Source organism: Hyperolius riggenbachi, chromosome 1 (assembly GCF_040937935.1).
Source record: "Hyperolius riggenbachi isolate aHypRig1 chromosome 1, aHypRig1.pri, whole genome shotgun sequence".
NCBI classification, from domain to species: domain Eukaryota; kingdom Metazoa; phylum Chordata; class Amphibia; order Anura; family Hyperoliidae; genus Hyperolius; species Hyperolius riggenbachi.
In genome coordinates this window covers 355,361,621-355,386,629 of record NC_090646.1, presented here as the reverse complement: position 1 = coordinate 355,386,629, position 25,009 = coordinate 355,361,621, and the positions used below count along the sequence as shown (strand labels likewise).

At 47.2% G+C, this 25,009-nt stretch overlaps 1 protein-coding gene across 1 annotated transcript in view; it reads left to right on the top strand.

The window, feature by feature from the left end:
- The window catches only part of YJEFN3 (YjeF N-terminal domain containing 3), a 267,519-nt gene that overhangs the window by 196,421 nt on the left and 46,089 nt on the right, over nt 1–25,009 (top strand). The window contains exon 5 of the mRNA XM_068271272.1: nt 20,956–21,069. Within this exon, the coding sequence (XP_068127373.1) occupies nt 20,956–21,069 (114 nt within the window). The remainder of the gene's footprint in view (nt 1–20,955; nt 21,070–25,009) is intronic.

Sequence of the window (25,009 nt, the reverse complement as noted above, 5' to 3'; positions counted from 1 at the left end):
CTGTGCTGGGTGGGCTCTGCAGCCCCCAGCACAGATCAGCGTGCAGGCAGAGCGACCAGATCGCCCCCCCTTTTTCCCCACTAGGGGGATGATGTGCTGGGGGGGTCTGATCGCTCCTGCCTGCGGGTGTTGCGGGGGGGGGGGCACCTCAAAACCCCCCTCCGCGGCGAAATCCTCCCCCTCCCTCTCCTACCTGGCCCCCCCTGGTAAGCCGGGCTGCACAGGACGCTATCCGTCCTGTACAGCCAGTGACAGGCTGTCTCCGGTCACATGGCGGCGATCCCTGGCCAATCAGCCGGGGATCGCCGATCTGCCTTACGGCGCTGCTGCGCAGCAGCGCCGTACAAATGTAAACAAAGCGGATTATTTCCGCTTGTGTTTACATTTAGCCTGCGAGCCGCCATCGGCGGCCCGCAGGCTATTCACGGAGCCCCCCGCCGTGAATTGACAGGAAGCAGCCGCTCGCACGAGCGGCTGCTTCCTGATTAATCAGCCTGCAGCTGGCGACGCAATACTGCGTCGCTGGTCCTGCAGCTGCCACTTTGCCGACGCGCGTTATGAGTGCGCGGTCAGCAAGTGGTTAAAGGACTTTTCTCGTGGTTGCGTTTTTATTTCATTTAACCCTTTGTGGAAATGGGTAAGGGGTACATTGTACCCCTATACTCATTTCTCCTGGGAGGGGGTGGGCATCTGGGGGTCCCCTTCTTAAAGGGGACTCCCAGATGCCACCATGAAACCCCCCCCAGGGAGTTGTTGCCCCCGCCTCCACCTGGGGCAAGGGAGGCGGGGAAGAGCCCCTTGTCCATGGATTGGACAAGGGCTCCGGGGGGGAGGGGGAGGCTTGGCCGCCCCTCCCCTCCAGAGCCCCCCATACCATAGACCATGCGGGCTGGTATAGCTCAGGGTGCGAAGCCCCAGTCGGCCGGGGCTCCACATTCTGGCTATCCCAGCCTGCATGGGGGACAAGGGGTTACAGAGGCTCGGGAGGGGGGACCCCACGTCGTTTTTTAAAAAATGTATTTCCCACACTCAGAACATTAAAAAAAAAAGTTGATAGCAATTTATAAAAAAAAAAAAATGACGTGGGGTCCCCCCTCCCAAGCCTCTGTAACCCCTTGTCCCCCATGCAGGCTGGGATAGCCAGAATGCGGAGCCCCGGCCGACTGGGCCTTCGCACCCTGAGCTTTACCAGCCCGCATGATCTATGGTATGGGGGCTCCGGGGGGGGAGGGGCGGCCAAGCCTCCCCCTCCCCCCCCCCCGGAGCCCTTGTCCAATCCATGGACAAGGGGCTCTTCCCCGCCTCCCTTGCCCCAGGTGGAGGCGGGGGCGACGACTCCCTGGGGGGGTTCAAGGTGGCATCTGGGAGTCCCCTTTAAGAAGGGGACCCCCAGATGCCCACCCCCCTCCCAGGAGAAATGAGTATAGGGGTACAAAGTACCTCTTACCCATTTCCACAATGGGTTAAATGAAATAAAAACGCAACAACGTGAAAAGTCCTTTAATGTTCTAAATTAACCACAAATACTTACCTGTACCTTTAAGAAAAAATCCCACGTCAATTAGGTCCACACGACAGTATCCTCCATCTTGCGACCTTCTGTTACATGTTGATTGAAGATCTCCGCCGCCCCGACGCCACACATGCTGCCCCTGCCGCACTGCTCTTAGCTATACTTAGTATAGCTTAGAGCAAAAAGCATCTTTAAAATGTGGCTCCAATGGCCCCCATTGGTTTCTTATCAGACCAATGGGGATCAGGAGGATCCCCATTGGTCGATGAGGAACCAATGGGGATCCTTGGAGCCAAATTTTAAAGATGCTTTTTGCTAAGCTATACTTAGTATAGCTGAGAGTGCGTCTATATAGACCAACGTTGGGCCGAACCTCCGATTTTAGGTTCGCGAACCGGGTTCGCGAACTTTCGCGGAACGTTCGGTTCGCGTTAAAGTTCGCGAACCGCAATAGACTTCAATGGGGATGCGAACTTTGAAAAAAAAAAAAATTATGCTGGCCACAAAAGTGATGGAAAAGATGTTTCAAGGGGTCTAACACCTGGAGGGGGGCATGGCGGAGTGGGATACACGCCAAAAGTCCCCGGGAAAAATCTGGATTTGACGCAAAGCAGCGTTTTAAGGGCAGAAATCACATTGAATGCTAAATGACAGGCCTAAAGTGCTTTAAAACATCTTGCATGTGTATACATCAATCAGGTAGTGTAATTAAGGTACTGCTTCACACTGACACACCAAACTCACCATGTAACGCACCGCAAACAGCTGTTTGTACTAGTGACGGCCGTGCTGGACTGGTGCGCACCATGGCGAGAGTGCAGGTTTTGGTGGCTTTACAGCCCATATGGTCGGCCTGGCTGATGTAGCTGAATGACAGAACAGTGACTGTCCAGCTGATCAAATTTGGTCTGACCACAATGAAGCAACAACCTTATTATCTTTTGTGTGCCCCCCGAGACACTCATCTAGGCGCCGGTCATTGCTTCATTGTGATACGCAAGCCCCTTCACCACGGCAAGGTAATGATCACGAAGGGGAATGGGCGCATGTACATGCCTTTTCTTTTGTTGTTGCAGCTGCCCTCAGTGCAGCCAGAAAAATTAGGCAGTCATGTACACGCACCATAAAAATTATTACAGCGGCCGCTGCTAGCAGCGGCCTAAAAAATTCAGCAATCCGCCTGGAGTCCCGGACCCTGTTGGTGGTGGCGGAGAAGGTAGTGAAGCGGCCTGCAGGCAGACATGCTGTGTGGAGGGACTGGGAGCGACTTAGTCTTTTTGGGGCAGGCCAGGCAGCCAGTCACACGGCGTGCAGGCAGAGATGCTGTGTGTGCGGGGACTGACTTAGTCTTGGGGCGGGCAGCAGCCCTCCGGGATCCATGCCTCATTCATTTTGATAAAGGTGAGGTACTTAACACTTTTGTGACTTAGGCGACTTCTCTTCTCTGTGACAATGCCTCCAGCTGCGCTGAAGGTCCTTTCTGAGAGGACGCTTGCGGCAGGGCAGGAGAGAAGTTGGATGGCAAATTGGGACAGCTCTGGCCACAGGTCAAGCCTGCGCACCCAGTAGTTCAAGGGTTCCTCATCGCTGTTCACAGCAGTGTCTACATCCACACTTAAGGCCAGGTAGTCGGCTACCTGCCGGTCGAGGCGTTGGTGGAGGGTGGATCCGGAAGGGCTACGGCGAGGCGTTGGACTAAAGAACGTCCGCATGTCCGACATCACCATGAGATCGCTGGAGCGTCCTGTCTTTGACTGCGTGGACACGGGAGGAGGATTAGTGGCAGTGGTACCTTGCTGGCGTTGTGCTGTCACATCACCCTTAAAGGCATTGTAAAGCATAGTTGACAGCTGGTTCTGCATGTGCTGCATCCTTTCCACCTTCAGGTGAGTTGGTAACAGGTCCGCCACTTTGTGCCTGTACCGAGGGTCTAGTAGTGTGGCCACCCAGTACAGCTCATTCCCCTTGAGGTTTTTTATACGGGGGTCCCTCAACAGGCAGGACAGCATAAAAGACGACATCTGCACAAAGTCGGATCCAGTACCCTCCATCTCCTCTTGCTCTTCCTCAGTGACGTCACGTAAGTCAAACTCCTCCCCCCAGCCGCGAACAATACCACGGGAAGGTTGAGCAGCACAAGCCCCCTGCGACGCCTGCTGTGGTTGTTCTCCTGCCGCTGTCCCCTCCTCCTCCTCCTCCCCCAAAGAAACACCTTGCTCATCATCCTCTGAGTCTGACTCGTCTTCTGCACACGACCTCTCTTCTTCCTCCTCCTCCCCCCTCTGTGCTGCCGCAGGTGTTGAGGAAACAGCTGGGTCTGATGAAAATTGGTCCCATGCCTGTTCCTGCCGTAACGGTTCCTGGTCACGCTCATTCGCAGCTTCATCCGCCACTCTACGCACAGCACGCTCCAAGAAGTACGCGTAGGGAATTAAGTCGCTGATGGTGCCCTCACTGCGGCTCACCAGGTTGGTCACCTCCTCAAACGGCCGCATGAGCCTGCATGCATTTTTCATCAGTGTCCAGTTGTCGGGCCAGAACATCCCCATCTTCCCAGACTGTTTCGTTCTACTCCAGTTGTAGAGGTACTGGGTGACGGCTTTCTTCTGTTCTAGCAGGCGGGAGAACATGAGCAGGGTCGAGTTCCAGCGAGTGGGGCTATCGCAAATGAGGCGTCTCACCGGCATGTTGTTTTTACGCTGAATTTCTGCAAATCGTGCCATGGCTGTGTAAGAGCGCCTCAAATGCCCACAGAACTTCCTGGCCTGCTTCAGGACATCCGCTAAGCCAGGGTACTTTGCCACAAATCTTTGAACCACTAGATTCATGACATGTGCCATGCAGGGTATGTGTGTCAGCTTCCCCATATGCAAAGCGGCAAGCAGATTGCTGCCGTTGTCGCACACCACGTTGCCTATCTCCAGGTGGTGCGGGGTCAGCCACTCATCCACCTGTTTCTTAAGAGCAGCCAGGAGAGCTGCTCCAGTGTGACTCTGCGCTTTGAGACAAGCCATGTCTAAGATGGCGTGACACCGTCGTACCTGGCATGCAGCATAGGCCCTGCGGAGCTGGGGCTGTGTAGCTGGAGAGGAGAACTGCCACTCAGCCAAGGAGGAGGAGGAGGACAGCGAAGAGCATGTAGCAGGAGGAGAGGAGGTGGCAGGAGGCCTGCCTGCAAGCCGTGGAGGTGTCACAATTTGGTCCGCCGCTTTCTGCTTGCCATCGTTCACCACCAGGTTCACCCAATGGGCTGTGTAGGTAATGTAGCGGCCCTGCCCGTGCTTGGCAGACCAGCCATCCGTGGGCAGGTGTACCCTTGACCCAACGCTCTTCGCAAGAGATGACACCACTTGCCTCTCAACTTCACGGTGCAGTTGGGGTATGGCCTTTCTCGAAAAATAAGTGCGGCCTGGCATCTTCCACTGCGGTGTTCCGATGGCCACAAATTTACGGAAGGCCTCAGAGTCCACCAGCCGGTATGGTAACAGCTGGCGAGCTAACAGTTCCGCCACGCCAGCTGTCAGACGCCGGGCAAGGGGGTGACTGGCCAAAAGTGGCTTCTTCCGCTCAAACATTTCCTTCACGGACACCTGACTGCTGCTGTGGGCAGAGGAGCAGGAACCGCTCAAGGGCAGAGGCGGAGTGGAGGAGGGTGCCTGTGAAGGTGCAAGGGAGAAAGCGGCAGAAGCAGATGATGCACCTGAAGGAGGAAGAGGAGAAGGAGGGTGACTTTCCTTTTGTGTGCTGCTGCTGCTTTTGCTCAGGTGGCCATCCCATTGCTGTTTGTGCCTTTTCTCCAGGTGCCTTCGTAAGGCACTTGTCCCTACGTGAGTGTTGGCCTTTCCACGGCTCAATTTTTGTTGGCAGAGCGAACAGATGGCTTTGGTCCGATCTGAGGCACACACATTAAAAAATTTCCACACCGCTGAGCCACCCTGGGATGTGGGCACTATGGGGACCTCAGCAGCTGATGCTGAAGGGCAAGTTGGCTGGCTGTACATAGGTGGCGATACATGGTGCCGGACTCTGCCACCAGCTGTTTCTGACGAAGAGCTGCCCCAGCTTCTTTCAGCAACTTCTCTCCTCCTACTACTCTCTGACTCCCTCTCTGAACTGTCCCCCTCTTCATCTCCTCTATTGGGAACATACAGAGGATCCCTATTACCGTCATCATCGTAGTCATCCTGCCCAGCTTCGCTTGCCTCAGACAAATCCAAACTTGCACCATCAGTAGGTCCTTCATCCTCCTGACACGTTACATCCATAGTGTTGCCGCGTAACTCAGACATATTAGCTGGTGAAAATTCATCTGGCTGTAACAACAATGGCTGTGCATCAGTGATTTCAACACTAAATAATTCTTGCGAAGTGTCAAATGCAGCGGAAGTGGTGCTAGTAGTAGCGCTGGTGGCTGAGCAAGATGAGGTGTTCTGTGTCGCTAAATACTCAACCACGTCCTGACAATCTTGGGAGGTGATGGGACGTGCCTTCTTCCGAGCACTGTACTGTGGGCCAGGTCCACACGAAATTACATTTACACGACCTCGCGCAGACCTGCCGGGTGGCCTTCCTCTGCCTCTGCCACTACCTCTTCCTCTTCCTCTACCTGTTTTGTCCATATCGGGTATGCACGGAGTGGTATATCACACTGCGTGCACTCACGTAGGTAGGTGGGTTCACTTAACTGCACAGGTATGCGCACTGATGCGGTGGGTTCACTGAACAGTACAGGTATACAGTGGCAGGTTCACTGAACACAACAGGTATGCAGTGGCGGGTTCACTGAACAGGTATACAGTGGCGGGTCCACTGAACAGAACAGGTATACAGTGGCGGGTTCACTGAACAGGTATACAGTGGCGGGTCCACTGAACAGAACATGTATACAGTGGCGGGTTCACAGAACAGGTATGCAGTGGCAGGTTCACTGAACACAACAGGTATGCAGTGGCGGGTTCACTGAACAGGTATACAGTGGCGGGTCCACTGAACAGAACAGGTATACAGTGGCGGGTCCACTGAACAGAACAGGTATACAGTGGCGGGTCCACTGAACAGAACAGGTATACAGTGGCGGGTTCACAGAACAGGTATACAGTGGCGGGTCCACTGAACAGAACAGGTATACAGTGGCGGGTTCACAGAACAGGTATGCAGTGGCAGGATCACTGAACACAATAGGTATGCAGTGGCGTGTTCACTAAACAGGTATACAGTGGCGGGTCCACTGAACAGAACAGGTATACAGTGGCGGGTTCACTGAACAGGTATACAGTGGCGGGTCCACTGAACAGAACAGGTATACAGTGGCGGGTTCACAGAACAGGTATGCAGTGGCAGGTTCACTGAACACAACAGGTATGCAGTGGCGGGTTCACTGAACAGGTATACAGTGGCGGGTCCACTGAACAGAACAGGTATACAGTGGCGGGTCCACTGAACAGAACAGGTATACAGTGGCGGGTCCACTGAACAGAACAGGTATACAGTGGCGGGTCCACTGAACAGAACAGGTATACAGTGGCGGGTTCACAGAACAGGTATGCAGTGGCAGGATCACTGAACACAATAGGTATGCAGTGGCGTGTTCACTAAACAGGTATACAGTGGCGGGTCCACTGAACAGAACAGGTATACAGTGGCGGGTCCACTGAACAGAACAGGTATACAGTGGCGGGTCCACTGAACAGAACAGGTATACAGTGGCGGGTTCACAGAACAGGTATACAGTGGCGGGTCCACTGAACAGAACAGGTATACAGTGGCGGGTTCACAGAACAGGTATGCAGTGGCAGGATCACTGAACACAATAGGTATGCAGTGGCGTGTTCACTAAACAGGTATACAGTGGCGGGTCCACTGAACAGAACAGGTATACAGTGGCGGGTTCACTGAACAGGTATACAGTGGCGGGTCCACTGAACAGAACAGGTATACAGTGGCGGGTTCACAGAACAGGTATGCAGTGGCAGGTTCACTGAACACAACAGGTATGCAGTGGCGGGTTCACTGAACAGGTATACAGTGGCGGGTCCACTGAACAGAACAGGTATACAGTGGCGGGTCCACTGAACAGAACAGGTATACAGTGGCGGGTCCACTGAACAGAACAGGTATACAGTGGCGGGTTCACAGAACAGGTATACAGTGGCGGGTCCACTGAACAGAACAGGTATACAGTGGCGGGTTCACAGAACAGGTATACAGTGGCGGGTCCACTGAACAGAACAGGTATACAGTGGCGGGTTCACAGAACAGGTATGCAGTGGCAGGATCACTGAACACAATAGGTATGCAGTGGCGTGTTCACTAAACAGGTATACAGTGGCGGGTCCACTGAACAGAACAGGTATACAGTGGCGGGTTCACTGAACAGGTATACAGTGGCGGGTCCACTGAACAGAACAGGTATACAGTGGCGGGTTCACAGAACAGGTATGCAGTGGCAGGTTCACTGAACACAACAGGTATGTAGTGGCGGGTTCACTGAACAGGTATACAGTGGCGGGTCCACTGAACAGAACAGGTATACAGTGGCAGGTCCACTGAACAGAACAGGTATACAGTGGCGGGTCCACTGAACAGAACAGGTATACAGTGGCGGGTTCACAGAACAGGTATACAGTGACGGGTCCACTGAACAGAACAGGTATACAGTGGCGGGTTCACAGAACAGGTATGCAGTGGCAGGATCACTAAACACAATAGGTATGCAGTGGCGTGTTCACTGAACAGGTATACAGTGGCGGGTCCACTGAACAGAACAGGTATACAGTGGCGGGTCCACTGAACAGAACAGGTATACAGTGGCGGGTCCACTGAACAGAACAGGTATACAGTGGCGGGTTCACAGAACAGGTATACAGTGGCGGGTCCACTGAACAGAACAGGTATACAGTGGCGGGTTCACAGAACAGGTATGCAGTGGCAGGATCACTGAACACAATAGGTATGCAGTGGCGTGTTCACTAAACAGGTATACAGTGGCGGGTCCACTGAACAGAACAGGTATACAGTGGCGGGTTCACTGAACAGGTATACAGTGGCGGGTCCACTGAACAGAACAGGTATACAGTGGCGGGTTCACAGAACAGGTATGCAGTGGCAGGTTCACTGAACACAACAGGTATGCAGTGGCGGGTTCACTGAACAGGTATACAGTGGCGGGTCCACTGAACAGAACAGGTATACAGTGGCGGGTCCACTGAACAGAACAGGTATACAGTGGCGGGTTCACTGAACAGAACAGGTATACAGTGGCGGGTTCACAGAACAGGTATACAGTGGCGGGTCCACTGAACAGAACAGGTATACAGTGGCGGGTTCACAGAACAGGTATACAGTGGCGGGTCCACTGAACAGAACAGGTATACAGTGGCGGGTTCACAGAACAGGTATGCAGTGGCAGGATCACTGAACACAATAGGTATGCAGTGGCGTGTTCACTAAACAGGTATACAGTGGCGGGTCCACTGAACAGAACAGGTATACAGTGGCGGGTTCACTGAACAGGTATACAGTGGCGGGTCCACTGAACAGAACAGGTATACAGTGGCGGGTTCACAGAACAGGTATGCAGTGGCAGGTTCACTGAACACAACAGGTATGCAGTGGCGGGTTCACTGAACAGGTATACAGTGGCGGGTCCACTGAACAGAACAGGTATACAGTGGCGGGTCCACTGAACAGAACAGGTATACAGTGGCGGGTTCACAGAACAGGTATACAGTGGCGGGTCCACTGAACAGAACAGGTATACAGTGGCGGGTTCACAGAACAGGTATGCAGTGGCAGGATCACTGAACAGGTATGCAGTGGCAGGATCACTGAACAGGTATGGAGTGGCAGGATCACAGTACAGGTATGCAGTGGGCTGAGGGCTCACTGAACAGAACAGGTATGCAGTGGCAGGATCACTGAACAGGTATGGAGTGGCAGGATCACAGTACAGGTATGCAGTGGGCTGAGGGCTCACTGAACAGAACAGGTATGCAGTGGCAGGATCACTGAACAGGTATGCAGTGGCAGGATCACAGTACAGGTATGCAGTGGGCTGAGGGCTCACTGAACAGAACAGGTATGCAGCCAGGAAGAAGTTAAGCCTAACTAATCTTTCCCTATATGAGAGACTGCAGCAGCTCGCCCTACTCTCACTAATGCAGGCACACGAGTGGCCGTAATGGCCGCCGCTGCCTGCCTTATATAAGAGGGGGTGGGGCTCCAGGGGCTAGTGTAGCCTAATTGGCTACACTGGGCCTGCTGACTGTGATGTAGAGGGTCAAAGTTGACCCTCAGTGCATTATGGGGCGAACCGAACTTCTTCCGCAAAAGGTTCGCGTGCGGTACCCGCACGCGAACCACCTACGTTCGCGCGAACCACGTTCGCCGGCGAACCGTTCGGCCCAACTCTTATAGACACATTACCGCTGGCTACCGCTGACCTCCCTGCCTCTCACACCTGTCACCCTCACCCATGCTGGCACCCAATGCACCCAACCGGCGCCATTTTTCACTGGACGCGGTGTAATAGAGAGAGAAAGGGGAAATATCCTAATCTCCATTTTATTCCTGTTAAGTTTAAGGAAACGGGAGGACATGGATATGGATACAGTGCATAGGTTTATAATCTTTGTGAGTTGCTAACTGATGACAAAAAAGAAAAAAAATAACAAAAACTATTAACTGCATTTTGTTTGAAATCATCCGCACTTTCCTGCATTTCTTAACACACGGGTAAGTGTGTATTTTTCCCCTGTATATGTCGTTTTTACTCCCTTATTAAACACTCTCATCAGTAAGTGAAGTCTCAGCTGGGGAGTTTTTATGTTTACTGATGTCTCGGAACCTTCTGTGCAGTCTCTGATGATTGAGCAGGTGCACTGAGGTCTGCAGGCACAGTCACGCACATCCCTTGTACAGTTTGTTCCTACACAGGAAACAACACGGATATGTAATTATCTAACATCAGGAGCTTTACCCTATGTATAAAATTACATCCTAAGAATAGAAACACTATGATATTAGGTAGTAACACATTGACAATGAAAAAAATTAAATTATATAAGAGAGAGAGAGACCCCAATATATATAGAATACATTGTTACACACTGTTAATAATGATATGATGGCAATGAAGCTGGAGTATATACTGGTCCATGCATAGCTATACCTTGTGATTTTAAATAGTTTTGGTTAACCAAATATGTTGTGTTACTGGTGCATTAAATAGGTTTGCTCTCTCTAGAGCTGAATAGCTTAGCAAGCTCAAATTGATATTCATGACAGAAAAGGTAATTTTTCCAGCAGTGATCATCTATAGACAAAAAAAATGTACTCACCATTTTATTTTTTTATTATATATCCTACCCATCAGTCATGTCTGTAAGGGTGTGGAGACAGCTCAAATTATATTGTGTCTCAGTACACACTAAATCTTTCTGTGTGAAGACACTGTCACTAGCCAATGAGATTCAGCATTGCTAGCTGGGTAATAACAGTCAGCACTAGTCACTGCTAGGGCTTATGGGAAATCTAGTCCTATGTCCAGCAGGTAGTTGTTACAGGAGGTAGCCCTGAAGCCAGCATAAGATACATTGGGATTAATTCACAAAGCTTACTTATTATTATACACTTTAACTGTAAGAAGCACTAATGCATGAGATAACCAAATGACAGATAATTCATGAAATAACTAGATACGGAGAGGTAAATTATGGCCTATATGCAATTAACTTTTTCTCCTGATTTATCTCATAGGAGATAATTTTCATATTCTCTTTAAAATTACTTTTCAGCAATTTAAATTAAAAAGGTACTCAAAAGTTGGTGAAAAAGTACTTTCAAAATTATTTTGAGTATTTTCTTTCTTGCTGGTAGCTTAAAGGACAACTGAAGTGAGAGGTATATGGAGGTTGCCATATTTATTTCCTTCAAAGCCATACCAGTGGCCTGGCTATCCTGATAATCATCTGCCTCTAATACTTTTAGCCATAGACCCTTAACAAGCATGCAGCGGATCAGGTGTTTCTGACATTATTTTCAGATCTGAGAACATTTGCTGCATGCTACTATTGGAGCCCTGAGTTTCACTTTAAAATTAAAAGGGACACTTTGAATAATCTCCATAGAGGAATATTGTCAGTAGTTAGGACTACAGTATATGAACAGGTTTTAAAATGTTGCTTTTCAATGTAAAACTATTCTGAGCTGGAGGACATGAAGAAGACTTTTTATAATTTCTGCAATTTAATATGAATTGACTTCCTTGCCTCTGCTTAATGCACAGCTGTAACTGTATTCAGGAGCCCATGAAAATGATACTTTGGTCAGGGAAAATTGGCAGTATTAGCTGTTCCATCCAGGTATCTGCTAAACAAAATGTTTGCTATCAGAAGATCCTTCTTAGCTGAAAATATAATCCATCAAGTTGGACACTTTCTGCCAAGCGCTGTGAGAGAGTCACATAATTGCAGTATTTCTCCCAGTGGTAAATTGAGTTTATCAATTCACCACGGCATCAGCACATCACTAGTCAAAGTCAATCAGATGCACAGGGTCATCAGGCCCTGTCTCAAGCTCAGCCTTGCCTTCCACATAGATTTCCTAGCATTCCGATCAGTGATCCAGGTACCAGTGAGCTTAGAGGAGCATCACGTGTAGCTAGACTGTTATGTCTTGCCCACACTCATAGATGTCTGCCACCATTTTATGATTGCATTGCAAAGGCAGTGCTCAGTACCCTCTTATCTCAGAGAATTGGGATAGGGCTAAATTATTTTTTAATCATTTATTAAAGTGGATCCGAAATAAACTTTTACTGATTGCATAATTGCGTTCCTTTCATATAGTTTATAGGGCATTCCTCAAGCCAAATACTTTGTTTGTTTTGTTTTAATACTCTAATTCCCTATAAACTAAACAAGCCTCGCCCACAGCTCCTTTTGTGCCTTAGCTCTGTAGCAAGGGCTTATGGGAGCTCAGTCTGGGCAGGAGTAGGAGGTGTTACTAGCCAGAGATTTCAGAGGCAGCGGGGAGGAGGGAGGAGGAGAGGGGACTGAATTTACACACAGACAAGCTGATAGCATCTCCAGCCCTTAGCCTGTGACAATGTGACAAATAGAACATGGCTGTTGAAACTGTTTGCAGCGAGAGTTGCTGTGTAAACTATCTAAACTTTAGATATGATATATAGACAAGTTACTTGTTATAGTTAGTTTTTCATCTTGGATCCGCTTTAAAAGGCAAAATGATGAGTGTTTAAATATTCACATAGAAAGAAACAAAAATGTAACAAACAAATAAAATAGCCCACAATATGAAATATAAGGTATTACATAAAGGAAATAAGAATATTTAAGTTTCCTATTTGCATTGCTCTCAGCAATCATACAGTCCAGGCTTCTACATCAAGTCCAGTGGCGTAACTACAAATCATGGGGTCCCCCAGTATTCACACCCTTTCCTTTGCCTAACCCTGGTAAGCCTCACAGCCTGGGGGCCCATCTTGCAAGGGCCATAAAACAAGTGTGGACATCATAATCTTCAAACTCATGAACAAACCACCTGATCTGAAGGATGTTCCCCTATATCGGAGGGAGTGAAGCAGTGGCCTTCCTATTGTAGAGCGCAGGGGGGGCGTGGCGCACCGGGTGACAGACACCCAGGGGGGTGTCGCCACGACCCCCCACAGCAGCAGAGCAGGAGGGGGAAGCAGCGCTAGAAGGAGGGGCAGTGGGGGCAGCGGTGGGAAGGGGGGAAATATCCCCCCCCCTCCCTCACCTGGGACCCCTCCTTCTGCCTCTCTCCCCCTGCTTCTCCCCCCCCCCCCAGTATAACTAGTTTAGTTGCCCCCAGTATAGCTAGTTTAGTTGCCCCCAGTATAGCTAGTTTAGTTGCCCCCAGTATAGCTAGTACAGTTGCCCCCAGTATAGATGTCCCTGGAGGGGGGAAGCAGCGCTAGAAGGAGGGGCAGTGGGGGCAGCGGTGGGAAGGGGGGAAATATCTTTCCCCTCCCTCACCTGGGACCCCTCCTTCTGCCTCTCTCCCCCTCCATTCAGCGGTGGCAAGAGCGGGCTCGGCGGCGGGGGCAGGGAGACATGCGGAGAATTACTCACCACTTCCGCGTTCCAAGCGCCGGCAGCGTCATGTCGTCACAGACCTCCGCCTTCAATGAAGGTAGTTATACCTATTAGCTATAATGGGGGCAGCTATACTAGCTATACTGGGGGCAGCTATACTGGGGGCAACTATACCAGCTATACTGGGGGCAACTATACCAGCTATACTGGGGGCAACTATACCAGCTATACTGGGGGCAACTATACCAGCTATACTGGGGGCAAGTATACTAGCTATACTGGGGGCAACTAAACTAGCTATACTGGGGGCAACTAAACTAGCTATACTGGGGGCAGCTATACTAGCTATACTGGGGGCAACTAAACTAGCTATACTGGGGGGCAGCTATACTGGGGGCAGCTCTACTAGCTATACTGGGGGCAACTATACCAGCTATACGGGGGGCAACTATACTGGGGGCAACTATACCAGCTATACTGGGGGCAACTGTACTAGCTATACTGGGGGCAATTATACTAGCTATATTGGGGTAACTATACCAGCTATACTGGGGGCAACTATACCAGCTATACTGGGGGCAACTATACCAGTTATACTGGGGGCAACTATACCAGCTATACTGGGGGCAACTATACCAGCTATACTGGGGGCAACTATACCAGCTATACTGGGGGCAACTATACCAGCTATACTGGGGGCAACTATACCAGCTATACTGGGGGCAACTAAACTAGCTATACTGGGGGCAACTATACTAGCTTCACTGGGGGCAGCTATACTAGCTATACTGGGTGCAACTATACTGGGGGCAGCTATACTAGCTATACTGGGGGCAGCTATACTAGCTATACTACGGGGCAGCTATACTGGGGGCAACTATACCAGCTATACTGGGGGCAACTATACCAGCTATACTGGGGGCAAGTATACCAGCTATACTGGGGGCAAGTATACCAGCTATACTGGGGGCAACTATACTAGCTATACTGGGGGCAACTAAACTAGCTATACTGGAGCAACTAAACTAGCTATACTGGGGGAAATTAAACTAGCTATACTGGGGGCAACTGAACTAGCTATACTGGGGGCAGCTATACTGGGGGCAACTAAACTAGCTATACTGGGGGGCAGCTATACTGGGGGCAGCTCTACTAGCTATACTGGGGGCAACTATACCAGCTATACTGGGGGCAACTATACTGGTGGCAACTTTACCAGCTATACTGGGGGCAACTATACTAGCTATACTGGGGCAACTAAACTAGCTATACTGGGGGCAACTATACTAGCTTCACTGGGGGCAGCTATACTAGCTATACTGGGGGCAGCTATACTGGGGGCAACTATACCAGCTATACTGGGGGCAACTATACCAGCTATACTGGGGGCAACTATACCAGCTATACTGGGGGCAACTATACCAGCTATACTGGGGCAACTATATCAGCTATACTGGGGGCAACTATACCAGCTATACTGGGGGCAACTATTCCAGCTATACTGGGGGCAACTATACTAGCTATACTGGGGGCAACTATACTAGCTATACTGGGGGCAACTAAACTAGCTATACTGGGGGCAACTATACTAGCTTCACTGGGGGCAGCTATACTGGGGGAAACTACTAGCTATACTGGGACAACTATACTAGCTAATACTTTAAATTACAGTTATCTCCGCCCTCATCCGGCCATGACCACGCCCATTTTTGCCACGGAGCAAGCCACAGGTTGTGGCCACGCCCATTTTAGGGGGGGGTGTCTTTAAATACCCAGCACCGGGTGCCAAATGCCCTAGGTACGCCAGTATTTGGGGCTCCCTCACAGCTGGCGCTGCTTCCCTGTAGTTATGCCCCTGATCAAGTCCAGTTATGTAGTTAGAGTCTCTTTTCTTCATTGAAAAGAGAGAGTTCAAAGAGTAGCACTGAATCTTATAAGGTGTGCTGGAGGACTACCCCGAGGTAGGAACAGCAGAAGCAGTTTGCAAGAGTGGCCAGGGGTGGCCATACACCGCGCATGTGCAGACAGACCCCAAAGGTCCCAGAATCCGGTGAGTCGATTATCTTGGGGGGGGGGGGGGGGGGCACAGTGTTTGATGAATGCCCCAGGTGACGGACTGCTATTCCCTCCAGATTTAACAGTTTATATTCTTTGAGGAGTCATTATCCAACATTGAGCGCTACTATTTGAACTCTCTAATTTTATTGTATCCTGATTAGTGATAGGGAGGGACACCTCCTGATGAAACTGTCCTCTTATCCCTGCAAACTGTGAACACTTGCGGGGAGGATTTGCTTTCATCATTTATATTGAACTGGTTTTTGTTTTTTAGGTTCTATTGATGTGTGAGTGATATTAATCCTTGTCCTTATATAGGTCTCTTCATTGAAGGCAACTCCAGCTTGCCAGGATCTTTTGAGGGGCAACTCATCCAATTTGTCAGTAGTCAGTATTTATCAGCAGTCATTTCTGCTCCATATTTTTTTTTTGAGAACTCATGCCATAATGGCAGCTGAACAATTGTGAAATGGCTTGAAGTTCAGTTTTCAGCCTGTCCAAACACCATTATGCTGGGAGTTGTAGTTATCGCCCACTTACTTGTCGCCCATATTTGCACGAGGGATAAGTGTGCAAACATCTGACTAATAGTCAAAACCATTGTAAATTACACTTCACACTTATGTAACATACAGTATGTTTTACTGAGAGCTATGTGTGTCTTTGCACAATTAGCATTCTTTTATTTAATGCATTAGCACATCACAATAAAATGAAATGGCCATGAGTGGTAGAATTCAATTCACATTGATCACTTGCTGCTCAGTCAGCATCTGACTGTCAATTGATTTAACAGAAGTGTTTTGACTCTGGGCACAAGGAAGCAATTTCCTGTGTTATTTTGTTCCATTATTTTATTGCAGCAAGTTGTTACATAAAATATCTGTTTATCAGTTCACATAATTCAAGTGCAATTTATCTTTTGCAGTTCTAATTGCAAAGGATTAACACGAGGAACATTTATACAGTGAGAAAATATGTTAGAATTTCTAGTACCGGATCAGCTTTGTAGGGCTGAAGATCTGCCAGCCAACAATTGATGCAGCCTATTTATAGCATTACCAATCACGGAGCTTAGCCTTTGTTTGCGTCACTGATGTCTCAGGGTCTCTTGAGTATACAAACAATCTGTTTCCAATGCTCTTGATGTAAGGCATGCATAAAAATTAGGTTAGTGTTTCTTACCCTTAAGGCGATTGTCTGGCTAGTGTCATTTACCTCAGTAGATTATTTCAACGTCGTGTCTTCCATTTTACTCAATGAAATTATTATTGGGATCACCATTGTCTGCCACTGTTAACACTATTGTTCTATCAACGTGCATGAGGAAAAGGATTTTCTATGAAGAACGATGAAATACGCAGGTATATTGGTCTTCCAAACTCTTTCCCTGCAGCAGGGTTATTTGCGATTTTCACAGAGGTCAACCTATACTCTTCGTGCTTACTTGCGTTTCTTGGCAAGAAAGCCGGATGCTTACAGGTAAAACGTGTGTGTGTGTGGGGGGGGGGGGGTCGCTCATACATGTTAATTTAAGTAATTCTGTGAGCAAAACACAACAACATTAATTAACAGAGCACTAATTAAAGAACACAGTCAAACAAGATTACATATGTCTAATTGTTCAAAGACAGGCTAATTTAAATGCTCCAACATTCATAAATGAACCTGAAATACAATAAAACACCCTTAAAAACATTTGCCAAACAGTTGCTGAAAATGTATAGTTCATAGAATAAGTTAACATTCCATTTTGAATTTAGGCCATCTTGGACCTGAGTTCCCATCAGCCTAATCCAAAAAGGTTTCAAGTTTTAATAACAGCCTTTGATGATTTTGCCCTCTGATTGGTCGAAGTAGTCATTTGACTCCTGGAAACCTGAAATATAGATATATCTTCCCCATGTCAGCTGGCAAAATGTGATGACACACTTAATGAGCCAAAATTCTGCCAATTAAACCCTTAAAATGTTCAGCAATCTTTAACTGAATTTTAAATGATGCAGTTGAAGTGCAGGCTGTCAGCTTTAAACACTTAAGCCCGAAGGGTTGACATTTTTTTACATCCGAGCAACTTTCACCCCCCATTCATTTGCTAATAACTTTATCACTACTCATCACAATTAATTGATCTATATTTTGTTTTTTCCGCCACCAATTAGGCTTTCTGTGGGTGGTATATTTTGCTAAGAGACACTTTACTGTAAATGCATTTTAACAGGAAGAATAAGAAAAAAATGGAAAAAATTCATTATTTCTCAGTTTTCAGCCATTATAGTTTTAAAATAATACATGCCTCCATAATTAAAACTCACGTATTGTATTTGCCCATATGCCCCGGGTATTTCACCATTAAAATTATGTCCCTATCACAATGTATGGCGACAATATATTATTTGGAAATAAAGGTGCATTTTTTCCGTTTTGCGTCCATCACTGTTTAGAAACCCATAATTTATTAAAGAGAACCTGTACTGAGTAAAAATATTTAAAATAAACACATGAGGTAACTTCAAATGAACATTACATAGTTACCTTGCCATCAGTTCCTCTCAGAAGCTCACCATTTTCTTCTGACAATAATCCCTTCCAGTTCTGACAATATTTTGTCAGATCTGAAATATATCAGTTGCTGTCCGTAAAATATCAGTTGCTGTCAGTTATAGCTGAGTGGACAACTGATGTGGCCGGTAACGGCCATGTTTCCCTATGGCTCAAGTGGGCGATGTTACAGTTTAACTGTGTGCTGACTAGAAAGCTGTTATGGGGGTAATGGCCATTTTCAAAATGGAGGACGGAAAATTCCCTTGATCACAGTGAACAAACAGGACGCGGGACAGGAGAAAGACACTGAGAAGTAGTTTACATGGAAGGCAAGTATGACTTGTGTATGCTTATTTTGACTTTTAATTTTCAGTTCAGGTTTTCTTTAAATCATATTGATATACTCCTTTGACATGAATATTTAAAAAGTTCAGACCCTTAGGTAACTATTTATGTTTTTTTTTTTTTTTATTATTATTGTAATTTTTTTTTTTTTTAATTTAAACTTGTATGTGGGTATTTTTTGGTGTGGGAGGTAAACAGGGTTTTTTAAAATATATTTATATGTTTATTCTTAAAACTTTTTTTTATTAGGTGTAATTTGCTATTTGGCCACAAGATGGCCAGAATCAAAAAGTCCTGGGAGCGATCGATCTCGCTCCCAGGCAGAAGAAAGGAGACCAGAGCTCAGAAAAGCCGCAGCGTCTGAAGAGACGCTGTCGGCTTTTCTCCGGGGGGGGGGGGTCCGATCAGCGAAAGGGATTTATAATCCCTTTCACTGATCGGTGGGCTAGCGGCCAGCAGCGGGGGCGCGCACGGGCGACCCGCGCGCGCGACCCGCGGGAGTGCGCGCAGCCCAACTGGACGAGAAATCTCGTCCAGTTGGGCTTAAGTGGTTAATTCAGTGGGGTGAGCAAAACAACTGCATAAAAATGTGAGGCAACTAAAGCATTTTTTAACACAATTTCTTAATTTCAGGGGCTCAAAAGTAATTGGACAAATTAAATAACTGAAAATAAAATGTTCATTTCTAAGTCTGCACTTCAACTGCATCTGATTTGTTTAATTTTAAATATCAGTTGTGGTAATGTACAGAACCAAAATGAGAAAAAAAAGCTGTCTCCGTCCATATATTTATGGCCTAACTGTATGACTTAGGAGAGATTGGACTCATGTGAGCTGTTGTCTTTGTCCGAAAGGTTTTCTTCAATAAAGGTTTAGTGCTTTTTATTTTTAAACTAGAATTGGTAAAACTGAGAAAGTATGTTTTCTATTTTGTCCCTCTTTTTCCTATTAAATTGCATAGAAAACAAAATGTATTGAGGGAAAAAATGCCATACGATGAAAACCTAGTTTGTCTTGAAAAAAAACCCCGATATATATATTTCATGTAGGTGTCATAAGTATGGATAAAGTTATTGCCGATTAAATAGGGACATCGATAAAATGTCAAAACTGCTCTGGTCCATAAGGGGGAAACAAGGTCTGGGTGTGAAGTGGTTAAAGAGGTGTATACACACACACACACACTCACACACACACCCTAAGATTTTCACCCACAAGGATCAGGACATGACTTGATTCCTCAGGTGATGGTTCAAGGCCATAATGGAGCCTTGCAATTTGTTCTGTTGCTATGGAAGAGGGTTGATGGGCATCGTGCACGAGGGAGCAGCTTCAAGTGGTTAGAGAAACAATTGGCTTGGGCCTTGTTTTAATGTCTCTGTTGGAGTCAGGTGTTGGGGACACCTGTACACACACTTGATCTTAAGCCAAGACAAGACACAGAACATTTATATTGCGCTTTTCTCCTGACAGACTCAATGCGCCAGAGAAGATGCTACTTAAAGAGACGCTGAAGCGAGTCTAAATTCACTTTTTTAACATGCAGTCATGTTAAGAACTATAACCCCTGCTAAAACGCCACTTTCCCGCGGCAAAACGAGGGGTTTAAACCCCTCAAATCTTTTTCACAATGGACTGTACCAACGCGCACTAACACGTACTAACGCACACTAATGCATACCAACTGATTAAGTGTAAGCAGGGCCTTACTTTGTATGCATTGGCTTGAGCCAGAATTTGAACCCTTGCCAAAGGGCTCAAATCCCACATCAAAGACAACAGCCTTAGAAGTATGCTCTCCAACTGCCCCCAGGAGACAGTCCTTAAAGTGAACCTCCAGACTAAAAATCTACTCAGCAGAACTGAAAAGACTTGGTGTTAACAGTTTCACAGCATCAGAACTTTGATTTTCTTACCAAAGCCTCATCTTAGCTGCATTTTTAGCTAATCTCCACCCATCAAAGAAAACGGCCCGGGCATTTTTCCCCTGATGGTGTGCAAAGCATGATGGGTTTTCCGATGTTGTTGTTCTGGTTGCCTAGCAACTGGGAGGGGTGATCAGGACACAGGACAGTTGGAACTGTGTCTCATGCTCTCTGTCACCTCCTTTCAACCAAAAAGATGGGTGCCCTCATGAAATCACAAACATTTGCCTGTTCTTTTAAAACAGGGTGGGTAAGATATTATATTACCTATCTATTTTAATTAACATATGTTTAATAATGTAACTTAATGACAGTATGTTTGTTTAGGCTGAAGTTTCTCTTTAATGGTCATCTCAACCGAGTGTTAACTAGTAAGTGTACCTTGCTTTACTGGACCAAGTACCTGAGCAATAATTATAGTAATTGCAGGTATATTACTGCATGTTAAATATACTCTTTTTATATTAAACAAGCTCTCATTGTCTTATTCCAGGATTATGAACCTACAATATTTTACCCTAAGAGATCACTAGACAATATGTACAAGGACTTAACAATTCAATGTGAGAAGATGGATATCCCATTTTTGTCCTACCTTCCAACAGAAGTAAGCACCATAAATAACCTTGCTGTTATCATGTCATATTTTAGTTTAGATTTAACCTGTGTGTACCTAAACATTTTAGTGTGGGATGGATTGGTAGAACTTGGGTTCAAATAACCAACTCGTGCTAAGTGGCTAAGTGTTACATCATTTGATAATATTGATGTTTAAGGGCCCAATTCTATTCACTTCTTTTCCTACGTTTTCTCCTAGGAGATAATGTTCATCTTCTTTTTAAAATAACTTTTCAGCACTCTGCAATTGAAAAAGTACCAAAAAGTATTTGAAAAAGTACTGTTGAAATTTTTTTGAGTAATCTCTTGCTTTCTGGTAGCTTAAAAAGGCATTTTATTGATACAATGTGAAATATCACTTAGGACAGTGATCTGCAAACTTGGCTCTCTAGCTGTTAAGGAACTACAAGTCCCACAATGCATTGCAGGAGTCTGACAGCTACAGTCATGATTCATAAAGGCTAATGCATTGTGGGACTTGTAGTTTCTTAACAGCTGGAGAGCCAATTTTGCAGATCACTGACCTAGGAGAAAGCGTGGGAGAAAAAGTGAATAGAATCAGGCCCAAAGGGTAAACACACTAAAATACATTTTATAATAGAATAGAAGTTAATTTGACATGTACATTGATCCTAAAGAAAATCTATTAAAAATGACACCCCCTCCCCCTTCATTCAATGTTTGATTCTTTTGTTGGTAGCAGGAAAAAAGGACGAAAAGGGTGCCGCCATAGACTCTAATAGATTTATCATTAATACGGCGCCCAAAGCAGAAAAAAGGGTGCGGGATAAATATTATTAGGACATTAAAGTTTTTGAAATATGTTATTGTTTTAGAAACTTGCAACATTATAGGTTTTGGTATATTATATCATTTGTATATACAGATTTTACGTTATCAAGTATGTTATCGTTTCTATGTGTGTAAGGGTGTTTGTGCAGGGGGGTGGTTAAGGCTAGGCACAACGGGAAGGGGGGGGGGGGGGGTAGGGTTAGGCACCACCAGGGGGGTGTTAGGGTTAGGCACCACTGGGGGGATGGTTAGGGTTAGGCACCACCAGGGGGGGATTATTTTCCTTTTACAGTCTGCAGCCAGCTGAAAATTTTCCATAACTGCATATGCAAATGCGTATGGACACAAAGTAATCAAACTTAACCACTTCAGGACCGCCCCCAGCCGATGGGCCGCGGCAAAGACCGGGCCTAAACGACCGCAATACGCCCATCGGCGGGGCGGGCGTGGTTATGCGGCGATCACGTCATTCGTGACGCGATCAGCCGCCGGCGACTGGCTCCGCCCCCTCACGCTGTAACCCGCCGGCCGTTCGGAAGTGCCGGTGGGTTACTAGCACCCGGATCGCCGCATGACAAATGTATAATATGCTTTGTAATGTATACAAAGCCTATTATACAGGCTGCCTCCTGCCCTGGTGGTCCCAGTGTCCGAGGGACCACCAGGGCAGGCTGCAGCCACCCTAGTCTGCACCAAGCACACTGATCCTGCCCCTCCCCTTCCCTCTGTTCGCCCACAGCACCCCTCAGACCCACCCTGCCCATACTAACTAAGTGAAGCATAATAGGATGCTTCACTGACTAGCACCTTGATTGAGAATTGTAGTTGCCCATATAGAGGGTGTTGTGTCTTGAATATGAACTATATTTATAATCTTCCCTTGCCAGCACTAGTAAACAGGACAAAGTGTCATCCTGCGTTGCTATTGCCATCATCTTCTTGGGGACTTACCATTATGTTTTAAATGTTGTATCTGTGACAATCCATCAAATTGTAGTTTCAGCTACTGGGGGTATGATGAATATCCACCCCTAATTATGGCTGATATATCTATCACGATGTGCCCCTCTATACTGCTGCTGCTGCTGCCTCTATGTTAATGACTGTAATCGGCTTGGCTTGTTCTTCGGAGAGTGAGAGGAAAAGAGGCGGTGACTCATGGCTGAGGAGGTTGGGTTGGATAATGCATACAAGGAAACACTGGACACGCCTGGCTCACATCCTGACGAATCGCCCACTAGAGGGGCGGGAAACGCTTCGATGGACGGAGCCAGCATGCCATAGTGGCAAACTCCATACACTGCTCTGACGGCGGGAGCGCCTTTCCACGGCGTCCCATGTGTTAGCCCGGCCGACAATTTTGCTGAAGGAACTGTTAGCGGACAGTGAGAGACAGCTTTTTGACTGGCTGATACCTGTACACCATTCACAGTGATCTATCCTGGTGTGGACTATCTGGGCAAGCTAAGCTACGTACATCGCTGTGGGTACCCACGGGAAGATCAAAGCAGCGGAGGTGGTGAGAGTGTTGCAGGCAACTGTTGTGCAGCTTCTGGAACTGCCTTGTTGTTGACTAACCTTTTCCCTGTGGCTTGCATTAACCCATGCTTGATCGCTGCTGTGCAGGTGGATTCCATGCCCCCCATGGGGAGCTTACAGCATTCTGCTAAGTAGACACTTAGTCAATCATCGTCTGTCTGGGCCCATATGTCAGTATGCAAGGTGTTGGTGAATGGAAGTGCCGGCATAGCTTAGTTAGGTAAAGCGTATGTTGAGCATATCCAGTGGGTGTTGTAGCTCCAGCAAGAGAATTTTAGCTAGTTTTAGATTATGCTGATTTTTGCATGCAATCAAGCAAATGTGTAATTCATAATTATATGTAATAAAGTTGTACTATCTGGTTTAACATATCAAGAACCCTGCCATCCTTTCTATTTTTCTTTAATGTCTAATTGGGTGATGTGTTACTTTATAAAAGTTATACCAGGAGTCTATATGAGAATAGGAGTATGATTTTCATTCTGGGAGGTATGCTTAGAGTTGAGCTGAAATTTTCGTAATTTCGCATTACTAAAATTACGCATGCGAAATTTGCGATTACGATGCGAAATTACAGTAGCGTAATTGCCATTAAAATCGTAATTGAAAATACCGTAAGCGTAATTTTCAACGCGTAATTTCGTGTTTCATTCATGCCGTAATTTCGCATTAAACGCTACCGTAATTTCGCGTTAAACCGTAACGCTCCGTATAATATAAAAAAGCCGCCGACTTTAAGGGTTAATAGCAAAGCCCCCTTAAATGCTAAGAGCCTCAAATTTGGAGAATATATTAAGGAGATCAGGAGGAATAAGAGGAAAACATTTTTTTTCAAAAAGAATCATCAGAATCAGAATCACTTTATTTCGCCAAGTACAGCAGGGCTATACTCGGAATTGATTGTGGTTCACATGGCATAGACATAGTGTAGGAGGACAGAGGACAATTTCGCAACACATACAGTTAACAATGATACAAGTACAGAAATGCACTAGTGATATAGATATGGGTTTCAGGTGAAAACAGTCCTGAGGCATCAGTTAGTCCAATAGAGCTGCTACTGATAGTGGATGGGTAGTGATGCTACAGTGGTGATAAGAACAGCGACAGAGACCCGGGCAGTGGGGACCAGGCAGGCACGGGCGAGAGCAGGCTGACCGACCCCGCCAGGGCAAGCTAGTGGGCGGGCCTTGTCGGGGGAGGGTTGGAGTTAAGCAACCGAACCGCTTGGGGGAAGAAGGAGTTGTCCCGCCTGGTGGTTTTGGATGTTAAGGACCTGTAGCGGCGGCCCAACGGGAGGAGTTCGAAGTAGCGACTGCCTGGGTGGGAGGGGTCTCGGGAGATCAGGGTGGCTCTCTTCATCATCCTAGCAGAGTGGAGGAGATCAAGGGGTGGAAGAGGAGACCCGATGATCTTCTCTGCATCAGTTATGACTCTCTGCAGTTTGTGCTTGTCGCTGGCCGTTGTGCCCCCGTACCAGACAATGACTGAGGAGCAGAGGATGGATTCTATGGTGGCAGTATAGAAGCTAGTTAGCAGTTTCCGGGGCATGCCGAAGCGCTTTAGCTGGCGCAGGAAGAATAGCCTCTGCTGCGACT